The 16,298-nt window shown below is 40.5% G+C and overlaps 1 protein-coding gene across 1 annotated transcript in view; it reads left to right on the top strand.

Annotated features, from left to right (window-relative positions):
* The window catches only part of BRWD3 (bromodomain and WD repeat domain containing 3), a gene marked incomplete at its 5' end in the record, with an annotated part of 57,728 nt that overhangs the window by 26,067 nt on the left and 15,363 nt on the right, over nt 1-16,298 (top strand). Inside the window, 14 exons of the mRNA XM_084268949.1 lie at nt 1,062-1,162; nt 2,899-2,939; nt 5,606-5,710; nt 7,163-7,316; nt 7,745-7,879; nt 8,660-8,788; nt 9,171-9,396; nt 10,094-10,264; nt 11,867-12,050; nt 12,591-12,684; nt 13,328-13,477; nt 14,291-14,367; nt 15,376-15,553; nt 16,159-16,275. Of these exons, the coding sequence (XP_084125075.1) occupies nt 1,062-1,162; nt 2,899-2,939; nt 5,606-5,710; nt 7,163-7,316; nt 7,745-7,879; nt 8,660-8,788; nt 9,171-9,396; nt 10,094-10,264; nt 11,867-12,050; nt 12,591-12,684; nt 13,328-13,477; nt 14,291-14,367; nt 15,376-15,553; nt 16,159-16,275 (1,862 nt within the window). The remainder of the gene's footprint in view (nt 1-1,061; nt 1,163-2,898; nt 2,940-5,605; nt 5,711-7,162; nt 7,317-7,744; nt 7,880-8,659; nt 8,789-9,170; nt 9,397-10,093; nt 10,265-11,866; nt 12,051-12,590; nt 12,685-13,327; nt 13,478-14,290; nt 14,368-15,375; nt 15,554-16,158; nt 16,276-16,298) is intronic.

Here is a 16,298-nt window from a genome sequence, read left to right as displayed (position 1 = left end):
AAGCAATGTAATTCCTTTGCTGGGAGGTCTGTTACTTCTTTTTAAATATAAAATGGTATCAAACCCCTTTTCAGTTAATTACAGCACTGACAGATTGGGATTGTTTGAAATTTTCCATGCTGACTCTCTGCCTCAAGCTGCTTTTTCTCTTTTTTCCTTTTATTTTTCCTCTGTAATTTAAGCTAAAATGTCTTGACCACTCCCAAGGACTCTGCCTTCAGTCTGTTGTTTTGCACTTCAGAGATTTTTCTTTGCAACATCCTTTTAAGGTTATCTTGTACTTTTTTTGAGTAAAAAAAATCTTGGTAGCCTCTGTACAAAGGTTACTCTAATCTTCCAAACTGGACTAAGTTCTAGGAGGATCAGTTTGTGTTTGAAAATAAGTGTTTAACTGACACCCTCTGTTGCAGCTTTGAATCCTCAAAAGTAGTGCTTTTCTTACAAAATTCTGTGATTTCTCATGAATTTTTCCTATCTGAAATTGAGAGTTGTTCAAGAGCCATATGAGTCTTCCCCACCTTTCTTTTCTAAAACCAGAACTCCTGAAATCACTACAAACCATTTCAACGCTGTGAAAACAACACAATACTGTAAATAGAAACAACAAGACAAGAAAATAGCTTAATCCCTGACTCCCATTCAGCAATAATTTCTCTGCTGTGTGTCAAATAGATACTGAAAACATGTTTAAACATTTTCTTTGCTATTTACTGGTGAGAATATGAAATATTCCCCATCCAATTTCACATGCAGGCTGATGGAGAGCGCTGTGGGAAAGCAGAACAGTTTGTTGCATGAGTGTTGTAACTTAGGATATTCCTTTTGGTCAGAAAAATTTGCAGCTGGAAAATACTGTAGAGCTCATAGTTATCCTAAAGCTGATATGGTCTGAGCAAGCACAGCTCAAAGTAGAAGTTAACTTCTTTGTTCAGCACCTGTGTTTCAATTGCACTGAACTTTTCCCTTTAGAACTCGTTTGCTGCTTTGACAATAAAGCAGTAGTTAAAATCAGTCATTCCTCAGGTGGCTTTTCTTCTCACACAGAAAACTGTCTCTCTTAGGTGGCATGTTCATTGCAACAGGCAGTACTGACCATGTGATAAGAATTTATTATTTGGGCTCGGAGTCTCCAGAGAAAATGGCTGAGTTAGAATCTCATACGGTAAGAGCAAAGCTTCTCCTTCCCCAATTTGCCTTATTTCAGGAACTTGGGTATTGTCCATCCTGGTTGACTTATTTTCTGTCTTTAGAGTTTAGCTGGCTCTTGGCAGTGTGGTATTTAAATGCCTGGGAATTTGAGATATCATTTTTTTAATAAACTGAGGCAGGAGATGTGTGCAGAACTTGCTTTATGTATTTCATTCCCCCAGGAGACTGAGGGATGAGCTGATTTTTCCCATATTCCTGAAGAAAGTCTGTGTTGGAATGAGGAATTAAAGCCGTTTTCGGGCACAATGTCACTTTTCCTATTGAATTTACTGTTCAGTATTTAAGTTGTGACCACAAATCCACATAACAAGAGAAAACAAAGTAATTCTGGTTTTGGAGTGTGCTGTCAAACTTCAGATCACTGTGGTAATTTCATTTAGAAAAGAAGCTTAAGAGCATCCTTCCCTGGGGAATGCAGAAGGGTTTTCATAAACATTCAAACCATTTTAAGTATCTACAAGATGACTTTCAATGTTGGTTTTCAGGTTTAAGGTTTGATAGCTTCTATTTAAATGGTTAAATGTCTCAATTCTAGTGAAACCCAATAAAGAAGCATCACTATAACAGTATCAAATCTTTCTTCATTTCTTAGTTGTTACTGAGAGCAGGTGATGATTGTGTTTGTGTATTATGTGCATGGTAAAGGATCTATCAGAAAGGCAAGCTTATAGCAACACTGATAGGGCTGTCGCTTGTGAGGAGTTTGGAGTGTTTATCTTTGAACCTTAACAGCCCAGCTGCCCACCTTAACAATATTGTATGGATTAAGGCTGAGGTCTAAATTGCTTCCCTGAACTTCAGTGGGAGTCATGAATCTCACATTTAAGTCTCAGAGCTCTGAGCCAACAAATCTAACAAGCCTTTTGCTCACAAAAGGGAAAAAAAAAACCCCATGCAGTAGTTTTCAATATTCAGCAGTTCAGGTTGGGAATAAACTGTCATTCCTCTTAATTTTTGAGTCAGCTCTTCATAATGCCACTGACTGCTGTCAGCCCACCCTGAAACAATCCTGAGTTTGATCCTTGGTTATCAGGAGCTACAGACATCAGTGGGAGCAAAGATAGCATGTGCTGTAGCCAACACAACCATTTAGCAGATTAAAAAAGGGGAAAACCATGTCTGAAACTTACTGTTTGTTTCTCAACAGTTTAGAAATGGAAATAAAGCCAAGGTTTGCATTTTCAGTGGAATGAAATGTTTTGGTGCACTCAGATCTAAAACTTGCAAACCTGCTGTGATGGTTTCTTTGGTGAAGTCCTTTCTCCACCTTGTGGGGTGCTGTACCCTCCTGAGATTCAGGGACTCCTGCTCCAGGCAGAACTTCCCCTGGGCTGTGTATGACCCAGTGTGGGAGGAATGTGCTCAGGCAAGAGTAGAGCTGCTGCTGCTTCTTCCTCCTGAGTGTCAGGGAGACCACGTTGGAAACAATTCCTCTCTCTGAGCTTCTTCTGGAGCAACACAAAACCATCACCTGTCTGAAGTTTTCTATTTCAGTGCCCAACACAAAATGACCAGGGAAGTTCCCCCTTCAAATACACCTTTTCTGTTCTTGGATTTGTAAGGAGCATGTTATAGGAAATACATAGTACATGCAATTTGCTGAATGGAAGCTCATCACTAAGATCTCTTGGGATAAGTGTTTCAGCTTACAAAGCACTTACTACTGGTTTTCCCCTCTCTCCTATTTAGGACAAGGTGGTTGCAGTCCAGTTCTGTAACAATGGTGACAGGTGAGTGGCTGTCCTGGGATTTTGACATGAGAAGGATGGTGTTTAATTTTCACATACCTCTGCAGAGAAAATGTGGTGCAACAGGAAGACTGCACGTGGGCTCTGATTAACCCTAGACAAATTATTTTCAATATGTAGGATAAATGTTGTGTCCTTGAGCTTGGACCTGTCCTCTGCCATTAACAACAAAACCAGTCTGTAACTGTGCTTTCACTTTCTATTTTTTTAAACTGAGCAATTTGGAAAACAGACTTTGTGTCCTTTCTGTGTAAGGGTGCCTTCACAGGTAGCCTTGTGGGGTACAGAAGGGTTACTTCTGGAGTAACAGCATCATAATAAATGTAGTTCCAAGCAAAAGTTACAACTGTTACTTGTCCACAGATAGTCAGACAAGTAATTCTACAAGGAGCTGTGCTCTGATCTGAGGGGGGATAAGCAAAGAACAGCTCTGCAATGGGATGTCAAGGTGCAGCTGATCTTCACTTCCCAAATTTGGATGCAGTCTACTTAGTAGATAAAATTCCCTTGCTTAATTTGTCTGCATTTGAGATCAAAACTTTCTTTTACACGTTCCTCTCATTGCAAGTGTTCAGCTTTTCATGAGGATTTGGATGGTTTATGTAACACTTCAGTAGTTTCCTACCATATTTTGGTGGTGTCTCCTTGCAACCTGCTATCTTTAGTCTTCACTGAGTCACCAGTACGTCTGGATAGCTTCACATCACCAAGTGTGATATTAAATGTGCTAAACTTCCCATTTCTGGGACCAAAGACCGTGTGAATCTGTGTTTGTTCATGTGACTAGTGGTGAACTGGGGTGCTTGCTTTGACCAGATTTGGGAACTGAGCACTTGGAACAGTTGCTCTACACTCACATCACATACTCTTAATAATTTACTGATCTCTGATGACACATCTGGCAAACACATTAATTTCTAGGCAAATATATGCATTTCTAGTTAATTAGTTTAGATGATAACAGAAATCTTGTGGTCTTAAAATTTATGAAGTGAACCATTCCACCCCACAGAGCTTTCAGTGTTTAAAACTCTGCTAAGTCAGGATGCTGCCTCTCATACAGCAATTAAAGTCAGGATGCTCATGATAAAATGTATAGTGGTGCCTGTAGGCATGTCTGTGTCTGACTCCTGGAGCACAGTGGTGCTGGAGCGCAGCATGCCAAGCTTTGCTTAGTCATCAACCTCTTAATGGGAGGGGGTTTATGCCAGCTTTTGCTTGTATTCCTTATTTTTGCTTGGCAGGAGGTTTAAGGGATGTGTGCAAGCAGGAGCCTTCCAAGCAAAACTGTAGCTTTGCCAGTGGAGCTGCACCTGTACTTGGAGATCTTTGTCATCTAAAATTATGTGGGAACGTGCTGGTGTGATTGTACTGATAGTTCCTTCCCAGGAATGTGGGCACGGGTATTAGGTCACATAGGCACCACAAATGATGTACTGCAGCAATGCTTTTACTGGAAAAGTGATACATTCTTTTAAATTTTAATATTAAGAAGTAAAAATGAGATCAACTTCATATTTTTAAATGCTTTGACGTCATGATGAAAAAATTTGGATCAGGGAGTCTGGAAAGGTGAAACAGTCACTTATTAAAATAAAATTGAGTAGGTTTGTCTTTTCCAGCAGTTCTAAGTGCAATACATTCTTAAGGGTGTTGGCCATCCTGTGAAAAACCTGTTATTTGAGGAGCTTTGTTCAAATTTCTCAACCCAAAGTGACATCTGTGGCACTGACAGCCGAAGCGTCACGATGGAGTTAAATGCATTTGCCTCCTGCTTGAGTGTTTTAAACAAGGAGGCTTGGAAAATGAAAGTGTTTGTGTTCAGCTTCACACCTAGGGCTATCTACTTGGGTATCTCCCTTCCCTGTCTTCACCCTCTCCCTGAGTTAATGTATTCTAATTTATGCCAGACTCCTGGCATGCCGTTTGCTGCCACTATGAACTGCTCAAGGGATTTGCTGATGTCATTAAAAAGGGAATGTGCAGCCTGGATGAATTACGACATTGAAGTCATTCCAAGGCCATCTGCTAGCTGTAACCAAATGTAATGAATGTTGTGGCAGAGAAACTCTTTTGTACCAGGCAATATCTGATAGGAAAATTGTAACCTCACTGTCTTTTAATTACATTCCTTAGAGCAGAGATGCACAAACAATAAAAAGAAGTGTGGAAAAAAAAGATTAAATACATCCCAGCTCCTGTGCTGGTGTGAATGGGGGTGTGTGTGGTGTGCCAGCCTTTCACAGCCTCCTGCTTCCTGTGGCAGTAGGTCCTGGAGATCTTACGAGCTGCTAAACACGCTGGGGTGTGGGCATATGGGGAGGAAGACAAGTATATATACACAGGCACATGCTTCCCAGTAGATCTGTACCTGTATGTGTGTTTGTTAGCTCACTCTGCAACAGTTAGTGTGGTAGTGACCTTTCCTGAGGTGACTGGCAGTCACCTGCCAAGCTCCTGAACACCCTTGCTGCAGGATTTAGCATGCCCATGCTATTGCTGAGGCTGGAAATCTCCCTAGCAAAGCCACTGGAGAGTGAGAAAATGAGATCCTAAGATGGGTATGTGGGTGTTAGACCAAAAGCAGTGTTGATGCTCACTCAGAATGTCACAACTCTTTCTTCTTTGTGTTTTTTTTCCCCCCCCAGTTTAAGGTTTGTCAGTGGAAGCAGAGATGGAACAGCAAGAATCTGGCACTATCAGCAGCAGGACTGGAAGAGTGTAGTCCTGGATATGGCTACTAAAATGACAGGGTAAACCAAACCAGACCAGAATGCACTTCACAGCAATGTTTACACACAAAACAAAATCTTCTATCGTGTCAAAAACTCTTTACTTCCATTTTAAGCTGTTTCCAGTGCTTTTTTTTTTTTGTGTATTGATGGTGCTGTGGTTCTGTCTGTTAAATTACACAGCTAATTAGCCCCAAAACAAAAATGTTAATACATGGGCACTTCCCTAATGCTTGAGGAGTATGTAGTGTTTTACATATGGAGTAACAACACCAATCAGAGTTCATCTCATGGAAAGAGAGTTTAGTAGAACCTCACTGCTCATATGCTGACCTAGATTGCTTTTTAAAAATGTCTGAAACAACCGTTGGCTTCTGTCATCTCTCTGCAAAGTTACAGTAGCAATTGCCATAATTAGTCTCCTCGGGTCATTAGTGTTTATTTTATGTTACATGCTCTGCTATTTTTGGCTTTTGTGCTATGGAATGCAGCCAAAGTGATAATGAATAATGAACTTAAAATAGAGAAAAATGAGCAAAATAGAGGACTTGAATACAAATACACTCATGTTCAACAGTGTCTGGCACCACAGAGCTGCTGGTACAGGTAACTGGCAGCTGCTGCTGTGATTCTAGCTACTGTTCAGTAAATAAATGTGTTTTTTAATAAATAATTGTAGTTTAAAAAAACCCCATGACCCGTTACAACATATTTTACCCACCAGAGATGACAGCAAGCAGAATGTTAGAGAGGTCTGACATAGGTTCTTTCTCCTAACACCTGTTTGTAAGCACATTTTTGGGTTTCCTCTTTCCTTCCAAGCCCTGAGTTGCCAGGAAGAATTCTAGTACTGTACATCCAGAAGGTTTCTTAACATTGTGTTTTTCCTTAAGGCTCTCAAGGAAGAGATGAGATTTATTGATTTGGTTCTCAGGTTCAATTAAGATTTGCAATTTTTCTTTTTTTGAGGCCCTCAAGTGACTTCTGTAAGTGGCCTTGTCATTGAATATGCACAGTAACTAAAAGCAGAGATGGAGAAGTGCATTAGGCAATTTGCTTTGCAGAATTCTCTGTATTTCATACAGTTACATATCCAATAAGCTAGCGGTAAAGAATGATTTGAATCTATTTAGCAGGTTTTGCTCATCGTAGGCTCCTGTTGGTGACTGATAAGCTTAATAAAACTGAATAGCTTGAAAGAAAGAATAGGGGTGGGTGTGAGGATGGTCACTTAAGAAGAGCAGAAGAGAAACTTGTCCTTTTTAAGGAAATAAATAACTCTTAGTGGTACTGGCTGCTTTCTGTATCCAGTTTTTACTGCTGCAGAAGCCATCCTTCGCTCTCCTGCATTCGTCAGTAGTCACAGGGGTTGCAGCCATGCTCTCCCTGATTTCATACTGAGTTAGCACTGTAAAATGTTTCCATATGCAGTTACTGATTTCTTTCTTTTGTTTAAATTATCAATGTCTTTAGAAACAATGTAGCATCTGGGGAGGACAAGGTGACTAAGCTGAAGGTTACTATGGTAGCGTGGGATAGACACGATGCCACCGTCATCACCGCAGTCAACAATTTCCTTCTCAAAGTGTGGAACTCCTCCACAGGGCAGCTTCTTCATAGCTTGTCTGTGAGTAAAAGTCGACTGGGTGACCCCCAAGCTCTGACATTGATTTGAGGCTGAACTGTGTCTGTCATCATTCCTCCTGAGGAGGATTGTTTTGGCCTGAAGCTTCCCACCTATCTTACGTGTATATCGTGGGAAGAGGAGCTGGTGACTAAAATGCTGCTAGGCCCTGATTTCTCCTTCCTCCCCATCCTTGTCCATCTCAGCTGTGCTGAGCTGCAGTCTGAGGCACTTCCAAAGTGGGCAGCAATACTGCCAAGCCTCAGACAGAAACGTTCACCCAGTATAGACACAGTTCTAGCCCAAATTCCAGTAAATTGAGCTATCCTGAATGGCTCCCTGACCTGAGATGTCCTCCCACTAAGTACTAGTGTGCTTGGAGATACTACACGGAGCAGCATTACTTTATTTTCCCCCTGCTTTTGTTACAGGGTCACGATGATGAAGTGTTTGTTCTGGAGGCCCATCCCTTTGACCCAAGAATTGTCCTTTCAGCAGGTCATGATGGAAATATTTTTGTTTGGGATATAGACAAAGGAACAAAAATCCGCAATTACTTCAACATGGTGAGGATGGTCAGGAAGGGGGGTGGGGGACGTTGGGTTGGGGCTTTTTTTCTCACATTTGTGCAAAACTGGTCTTGAGGCAAAAGCAGATTTCTTTATATACCTGTTGCAACATTGGTTACAACAGGATTAGGATAAAAAAACCCCTGTTCTTTTCAGTAAGTAACACTGAAGTAAGTTTATGTGTACTTGAAGTGCAGCAGCAGCTCTTACTTCTGAATATTATGGGTATGGTTGTACCATGCAAAGGGTTGTAGTGACTCCCAAGGCAGAGCAACGAAACCCAGTAGGCCTGTGTGTTGTAGCTCTGGGAAATGGTACGGTTGGCTCTGTGCCGTGTCTGTCTTAACATGCCCAGTGCCAGGTTTGCTGGTTTGATTCCAGCTGTACTGCTTCAGGACCTGAGCTAGCCTCCTGGCACTCAGGGCTGTGAAACCTGCTTGTATGGAGCCAGTACATGGCTGAGACCATTGGTGTGGGTTTGCCCTGTCTTCCAGTAACATAAAACATGGACATCTCGGTGGTTGTTTCAGAACACACGTTAAAAGTTGCACTGAAATTTGAGGATGAAGAGAAAATGCAAGCCTTTGGCTTTGTTGTTCAGTGATGTTTTTTTAATAATTAAGTGGAAAAAAATTAAGTGTAAATCAGTCTTGAGCAAGATGAGAGTTTACATACAGTTAGGGTTAAATACTTGATGGAGCACAGAGGGATCTTTTGTAAAAATGTTCTTAGAGAGAATGCATGGTTGTGAAAGGAATGCTCTGTGCTTGTATACAGATTGAGGGCCAGGGCCATGGAGCTGTTTTTGATTGCAAGTTCTCACCAGATGGACAGCATTTCGCCTGCACAGACTCTCATGGACATCTGCTACTATTTGGTTTTGGATGCAATAAATATTATGAAAAGGTGGGTTGAATGAATGTTAAACTCTTCTCTATCTCAACCTGATTTAGTCTTAGGAGTATTGGTGTTACAGCTTATTCCTTCACCCTTCCCCCAGACAAAACAGTCATTACATTGTGGAGCAGTTGCTGATTACCTAAACCAAAAAGATTTAGACAAGAGCGTCTCTAGCAAGGGAGCAAAGCATTAACTTCTATCTGTTCACCTCTGCTGGCATATCTTACTCTTGAACTTTTGCATCAGGCCTTGGTAATAAAACACATTTGGGGTAGGAATCTGCTCTCTGTCATAACATTTCTGGGTTTATCGGTGTGGGAGCCATTCCAAAGCAGCCAGACAGCTGCAAATGGCCACTGATTTATTTACAGGATTGCTTTTCTTGCAGATTCCAGATCAGATGTTCTTCCATACGGATTACAGACCACTGATCCGTGATGCAAATAACTATGTGTTGGACGAACAGACTCAACAGGCTCCACATCTTATGCCTCCTCCATTCTTGGTGGATGTTGATGGAAATCCTCATCCCACGAGATTCCAGAGGCTGGTACCAGGGAGGGAAAATTGCAAGGATGAGCAACTTATTCCTCAGCTGGGATATGTAGCTAATGGTATGCTGTCTAAAACTCATGCATAATACATGGATTGCACAGTATTGAGCACCAGCTCAGTAGAATGGTACTGCAAAGATTGCTTTGTTTCAGTTGACTGCTGAAACTAGGGGTTAAATTCAGTATAGAGGTAGAAGAGGACATAGGGTGGCTATATGGCACAGAGGGAGGGTGCGGGATCAGCTTGACTGGAGGCAAGAGGAGAAGGAGGATGCAATATTCCAAAATCTGTGTATTTCTACCAGGTATATGGCAGCACACTTAAAAAATTGTCTTGTTAGCCTTGGTGTAACTACACATGTGAGTAAGGAAGCAGGACAGTAAGAGAGACATTGAAAAACCAGCTTTTGTTCTGTAAAACAGGTTATTTTTCTTTCTTGTAGAAATAAACTTTTGCAAAACACTGTTCTCCAGAAGAGATCTTCCACTGTCACCTACTGAAGCATCATTTCTTTTTGCTGTTCCTGAAGGTTTCAATTTATGTTTTATGTGTGGTCTGTGATTGTAGGTCTTCATTGTAACTTCTCTTTTCAACTTTACCTCCATTTATTACGTGAGAGCAGAAGGGCAGCTGGTGATCAGATGCTTTGCAGAGCAGACAATTATTGCACACAGTTGGAATTTGATTTATTCTGTGGTGCTTAGTAAAACAGAAGTTAATCATTTTATAAGCAGTCATGGCTTTGCTTTTGTCAAGGTGATGGCGAAGTAGTTGAACAAGTCATTGGACAGCAAACTAATGACCAGGATGAGAGTATACTCGACGGGATGATCAGAGAGCTACAGAGGGAACAAGATCTGAGACTAATTAATGAAGGAGAAACTCTTCCAAACCCTCCACTCAACAGATCCCACTCTGTTAATGGAGGTAAGCATCTTGTTATTACCCCTGTCATTCCTTTTCCTAAAGCCCAGGTAGGTACTAATCAAAACGTGTTACTGGCCTTTGTCTTTGAGGATGCTTTTCTCTCCTGGTCTTATCCATGTTATTAACCTGTGTGGAGCAGTTGCATGTTCTTCTGGCACTAGCAAGTGGAATTAGAAGTCTTAAGGGGCCACTGACGGCACGCAGTGGTCTAACTGGGCTGTATCTGATTACCTAGACCTATGAGACCGTAATTGTGTCTGTTACAAACCTTCCCTAAAAAATACAGTTCACTTCATTGTCTTGATGTCACTTAGTCACTGCAGCAATGAGACTTTTTAACTGCATAATGTCAAGATAACAGGGTGTAATTAGAGGATGTCAATGGAATACAATGTTGTGACAGACTAATAGCTTCCTGTTGCAGAGTAAATGCTAAGGCTGAGCATCAGTGTTGATAAAATAAACATGTCTGCTCCCTCTTCGTGTTTCCTTAGAAAGCTTGAGATAATTCTCTTGGTAAGCGTTCTGCTACTGTGATTTTTATTTTTAATACATGAAATGATTAAAAATTTAAAGCAAGCTCCATCAGATGGGAGCAGCTGACTGCCAGGCAGCTGGCTGAGTGGAAGGGAGCAGATCCTGCAGACTTGTGCTGCAAGTCATCCTGAGCTTTTAAAACATTTACATCCCCTACTAAATTAGTTGTAGGTTAAATGACTGATTACACATGTTTGAATTAGAATTCCTGGCAAAGCTGATTAGGATTGCTGGACTTGGAGTCACCTGTCTTTAAATTCAAGAAGGAATAGGAAAAACATTAGTAAAAAATGCTGAAAATACATTGATGCTTTGATCTAAATTGGTATTGTCAAGAAGGTGGCCTAAAAGCCAGCTTCAATTCAAATCTTTTCTGCTTCTTAGGATGGGCTGCTGTGTTGTGAAACCCCAGTTCCCATTTTTATTTGCCTGTCCCTATAGCTGCGTGAAAGGGAATTCCCAGAAGCTAGCAGTACAGAAATTAGTTACCTTCCAGAACCTGCCTTGTTCACTGAAAGTCACTGACTTTGCTGCTTGAACTGCCTGTTTGTGTCAGTTAATTAACATATGTCTAAGGTAGTTGGTATTTAAGTAGCCAAGTATTTTTATATAGGCTTGGAGAGCCATGAGTGCAACTTAGTCATGTGGTTAACTGTATTTAAGCACTTGGGAATTGTGTTGATGCATTCCCAAAGGATGAGGAAATGAAGGCAGCGATGGCAGCAGGTCTGATATGATCAGCCTTTCGGTCTCACTTCAAAACTTCTCTCATAGATACATTCTCTGCTGGTCTCAAATCCCATGGTGATGTTACAGTACCAAACACATTTGGGGGTTTGACCCAGTGATCTCTTGAGGTCCCTTCCAACCCCTGTGATTCTGTGATCTCCAGCAGACCAAGGCCAATGCACAAAAATACTCACCTGAAGCATAAGACAAAGCTTCTTGACATAGAATAAGTGTTGATTATTGCCAGAAGAGAAACTCTGGCAGGCCATATGCTTTAGGTTCTGGATTGTATTGTTCTGGTTTATAGAAGCAAAGAACAGTCTTTCTCTTCCTCAGGTCTTCGGAGTCCAGGTTTGGATGTTTCATCTCCACCAAACGTTGGTCTCCGGAGAAGCGGCCAGATTGAAGGGGTCCGGCAGATGCATCACAACGCTCCCCGAAGCCAGATGGCAACGGAGAGAGATCTCATGGCCTGGAGCAGGAGGGTTGTGGTGAATGAGCTTCCTCCAGGCATCAGCAAGTAAGATGCTAAGTGAGACAGGAAAAGAGTGATTAAATTGTGTAATGCTTAATGATTCTTCCCTATACCTGCTGTGAGTTTTAAAAGGGGTTTTACAGAAATGTTCTGGCTTTTGGGGAAGGGTGGGTTGATTTGTTTGCTTTGAAATCAAGATGTTAGGATATGAGTGGTAGTCTCTGCTGGAGAAGTGAGAATAGCAATTCCATCTCTTCCCCAACTCAATCTTTCTTAAGTTGTTCACGTTCCACGGTTTCCTGAAGCTTTGTTTAAAAAAAAAAACAAAACCAAAACGTTTAATAATTTCAATACATTTTAATACATTTTAGTGTAGTTGAAAATAATTCTGTGTGCTCAGCTAACAAATTTGATCCCTTAAGTTGTGATTCCAGGAGTGAAGACTGTGGGGATGTTGCTAGGAGTACTTGTGCACACATTTCTTACAGCAAAAGAACCCAAAGTATTTTAATGTGTATATTAATGAGATTGTCAAGTTATATGATGATTTATTGAATAAAATGGATGTTTCCTATGTGTAATTAGGGTCCAGGAAGAATGTCGAGCTGCCAAAGGTGAAATAGAAATTAATTTATACACAGTTGAAAAGAAGAGAAAACCATCCCACACCTTACAGCGGGTGAGTGAATTCACTGGAAGAGAGAACCTGGGGGTGAAGTTGTTCCCAGCGCTGGGAAAAAAAAAAAAAGAGACAAACAAAAAAAACCCGAAACCAATTTTATTAAATGATTTGGAAGATCAGTGGGACTAATTGGCTCCCAGTCTTCCTCTGATAACTGTAATTTGTCTGGCTTTATACTCTAATATGCAAATAGTGGTGGTAAATCTCTATCTATAATGCTTCAGTGGTGGGAAGATGCTGGGAAAGGAAAAGAGTAGAGTCACAGTGAATGGTAAGTTTGACTTGTGGAAACTAGGAGGAATATGAAAGATGCCACACTTTTTTACATGGCTAGCTTTTGTCTTCTCCAGAGACTGCAGGTATTTTTCAGAAAAAAGTCTATTTCTCCATAACTTCCCTTCTATGGACTGCTACTTTCAGAAGTAAAGATGATACTGAACCACAAACATCACCTGCATGTGCACAGCAAGGAACCACAAGGATAGAGAAGATACCTTTTCAGTTCTAATTCAGGATTTCCTAGTTGTTGGGATGTAACATGCAGTCACTTTAATGATGCACCTTTTAGCTGTGTCATTCATTAATTCATTATTAAATTTCTAACCTTTCTTCTCTTGTTCCTTCTGCCCCATGATAAAAGAACGATTACCAAGTGGGCAGCGGAAGGTCTTTGAGAAGGAACCAGCGCAAGCGCCAGCACGCCTACCAAACACGCTCCACCATCGAGCACAACCAGCAAGGAGCAAGTCAGAATGCACGTGCACGGGAAGAATCAGACAGCTCCTCAGAGGTCTGACACAGCAAGTGATTCTTTCCATAAGTTCCCTGTTGACAAACAGCATGGTCTGACAACAGATGGGCTAAGAGCGCTCTTACATTAAGGCTCTGAGTTTCTCCATGTAGGAAGAAACACTCAGCCTTGAGCCTGTTGGATGTGTGGTGTAGTATGTTGATCTTGGAGAGCAAGGGGTCGATTACCTCAGTGCTAGTACAGTATTCAAAACTAGCTTAAACCAGGTTGGGTGTTTTTGGAAATCTGAAACACTTACAAGTAAATTTAACTGGGTTGTGTAAAACTACTTGCTATTTTGGGATTTCATAGGGCACATATATTCTAGGTTGTATTCAGTGCTTTGATTTCATCTATGCCTGTGGCCTGCTGTGAGCACTCAATCAAGAGATTGAGTATAGGTATTAATCACTGATATTGGCAAGGGGGGAGCTTAAAATACACCAGATTAAATATAGCTTGTTCTTATTAAGAAAGGGTGCAAAGTGAAAACAGACCGAACTTTGTCACTGTAAATGCATTGGACGTATGGAATAGCTGTAAAGCTGGTCACCTGACGCTAAAATTTGTTAATCAAACACTTTTGGTGGTTCAAGAACTCACTTGGTGGTTCTAATGCCATTAAAATTCACATCCCTTTCTAATAGGAATTATATAAGCAGATGCTATAATGGTAAATAAGATAAAGAAGTTGTGGATTTACTGTAAGATGAGTCCCTAAACACAAAGCTTTCCCCAGGTGAGACCAGTCACACAACTTGCAAACAAAAGCGAAACTTGGCCTGAAAGTGAAACCTTTTGTTTTTAATACAGGAAGATGAGACTGTTGGCACAAGCGATGCGTCTGTGGATGATCCTGTGGCGGCTTGGCAAAGTGAAAGCAGTTCCAGGTAGCTTTTATAGGCTTTTAATTGCTAACATTAGTTTATGATATCATTTAAGACAGACAGTTGATATGGTGATACTGTGATTACAAGTTAGGACAGATTGTTACACCTCCTGACAGACTGAAAACAAGTGCTCAGTACACTTAGGCAGTTTAAAACAGCACCCAACAAAACCTGTGGAGTCTGTGAACAAATACTTCATGGATTTGAGTGACTAAGTGATTGTAGTGGTTTTTCTAACGGTATTTAACAAATAACCAGTGTGAAAATCTCTTAATTCTTGAAGACTTTTTTTTTTTTCTCCTTAGTTCTTCATGAAACAGTTTCTTGGGGTCTTTCTGGAGTTTTTTCTTAAATTTGGTTTTGATTTGTTTTTCAAAGTCAAGAACAGTTTTGAAAGACCATTTGTAAGAAAATACTGTCTTTAATTAAGAACACCTTGAAGAAACCAATGCCAGTCATATGCAATAAGAGGTATTGATAAAAGTGTGTAAGGACCTTCTGGTCATAAGTCAGTGCTTCCTAATTTTTCTGTTCTCAGTATGTATTTGCATACAATTCTACAGTCTCTTTCCTAATTCTTAGTGTTACACATTTATGGTTGGAAGGATAACTAGCTAATATAAGTATTGTGTATGTGTTATTTGGATATTAAAGCTGACAGAACTGTATTTTTAGAAGAGAGGTCTAATTTTCTAAATTTTCATTCATTTTGTGCAGTCAGTTCTTATGAAGGCAGTCTGTGAATCAGTGAGATAATTAGTATGAAAATAGGTACCAGCCATAATTGTAGTTATACCAGCACTTTGCAGTTGCTACAATCATTTCCTGAGGTACACAGCTGAGAGGGTACTTAGTTTTTCTTTAAATTCACATGAGAATGAAACTTTGTGCTAATCTGACATCTGTTCCCAATAACCAGAAGAGCAAGTAGAAAGTTTGGACCTTTCACTCCCTTGTGTGAAAACCGAAGTGCTGTTTTCTTTCTTACAACTTTTTTATTATCTACAGTGATTCATCAAGTGAATATTCAGACTGGACAGCAGATGCTGGAATTAATCTCCAGCCTCCAAAGAGACAAACCAGGCAGGCAGCTCGGAAAATCTGTAGTAGTTCTGAAGATGAAAATATGAAGGGAACAAAAGGACTGGAGCCAAAACGAAGGAAACTTAAACAGCCTAGAAAAAAGGTCAGTATTTCTGGGGTTTTAGTGTCTTTTTATTTCATGAATATACTTTTTTTTTTTTCTCTTTGAGTGGTTGTTTTCCAAGTAATTTTTTTCACAAATAAGTATGTAAGTAAGAAAGAACCTATAGATAGTACAGTAATTGTAGTATATGCAGTACCAGAGTGGGGTTTTCTTTCATTGCTGCTGTGTGATGTATAGGTGTACTCTCTTTCGTGCAGCTAGCTCTCTGTTACAGGTGGCAAGTTTTCTCCCAGATTTATGCTCTTCACTGCCAGTAGGTTTACTCCAGGGTGGTTTTGTTGTAAAATTATAAAGCATCTGGATTGTATCTACATTGTCAGATTTCTTTTTCCTAGGATTTTTTAAAAAGAAGATATTTAGACTATTTCTAAAGAAATATAATCTATTTATGAATGTTTTAATCTTCTGTTACACTGAACACATCTTATTCCCAGCTATTTGGTCGAGGTTTTTGGGAAGCTGACTTCCCAGCACTTCCTTTGCCCTTGTATCTGGTTACCTGCAGTAAGTGCTGTGTGATCAGCTCTTATGTCCTGCCATAGTAACTCCAGCTTGCCTTCTCAGTGTAATGTAACATATTTCAGAAACCAAGTGGGCTGCTTTCCATGGAAGGGGAACCCAGTGAGGAATGGCTTGCTCCACAGTGGATCCTGGATACAATACCCCGCCGCTCACCTTTTGTCCCCCAGATGGGAGATGAGGTAATGTGTGTGGCAATTCTGGT

This window comes from Gallinula chloropus, assembly GCF_964237585.1.
Source record: "Gallinula chloropus genome assembly, chromosome: 11".
In the NCBI taxonomy this organism is placed as follows: Eukaryota; Metazoa; Chordata; class Aves; order Gruiformes; family Rallidae; genus Gallinula; species Gallinula chloropus.
The sequence above is the reverse complement of the archived record's forward strand: the minus strand, read 5'-3'. Positions and strand labels throughout refer to the sequence as shown.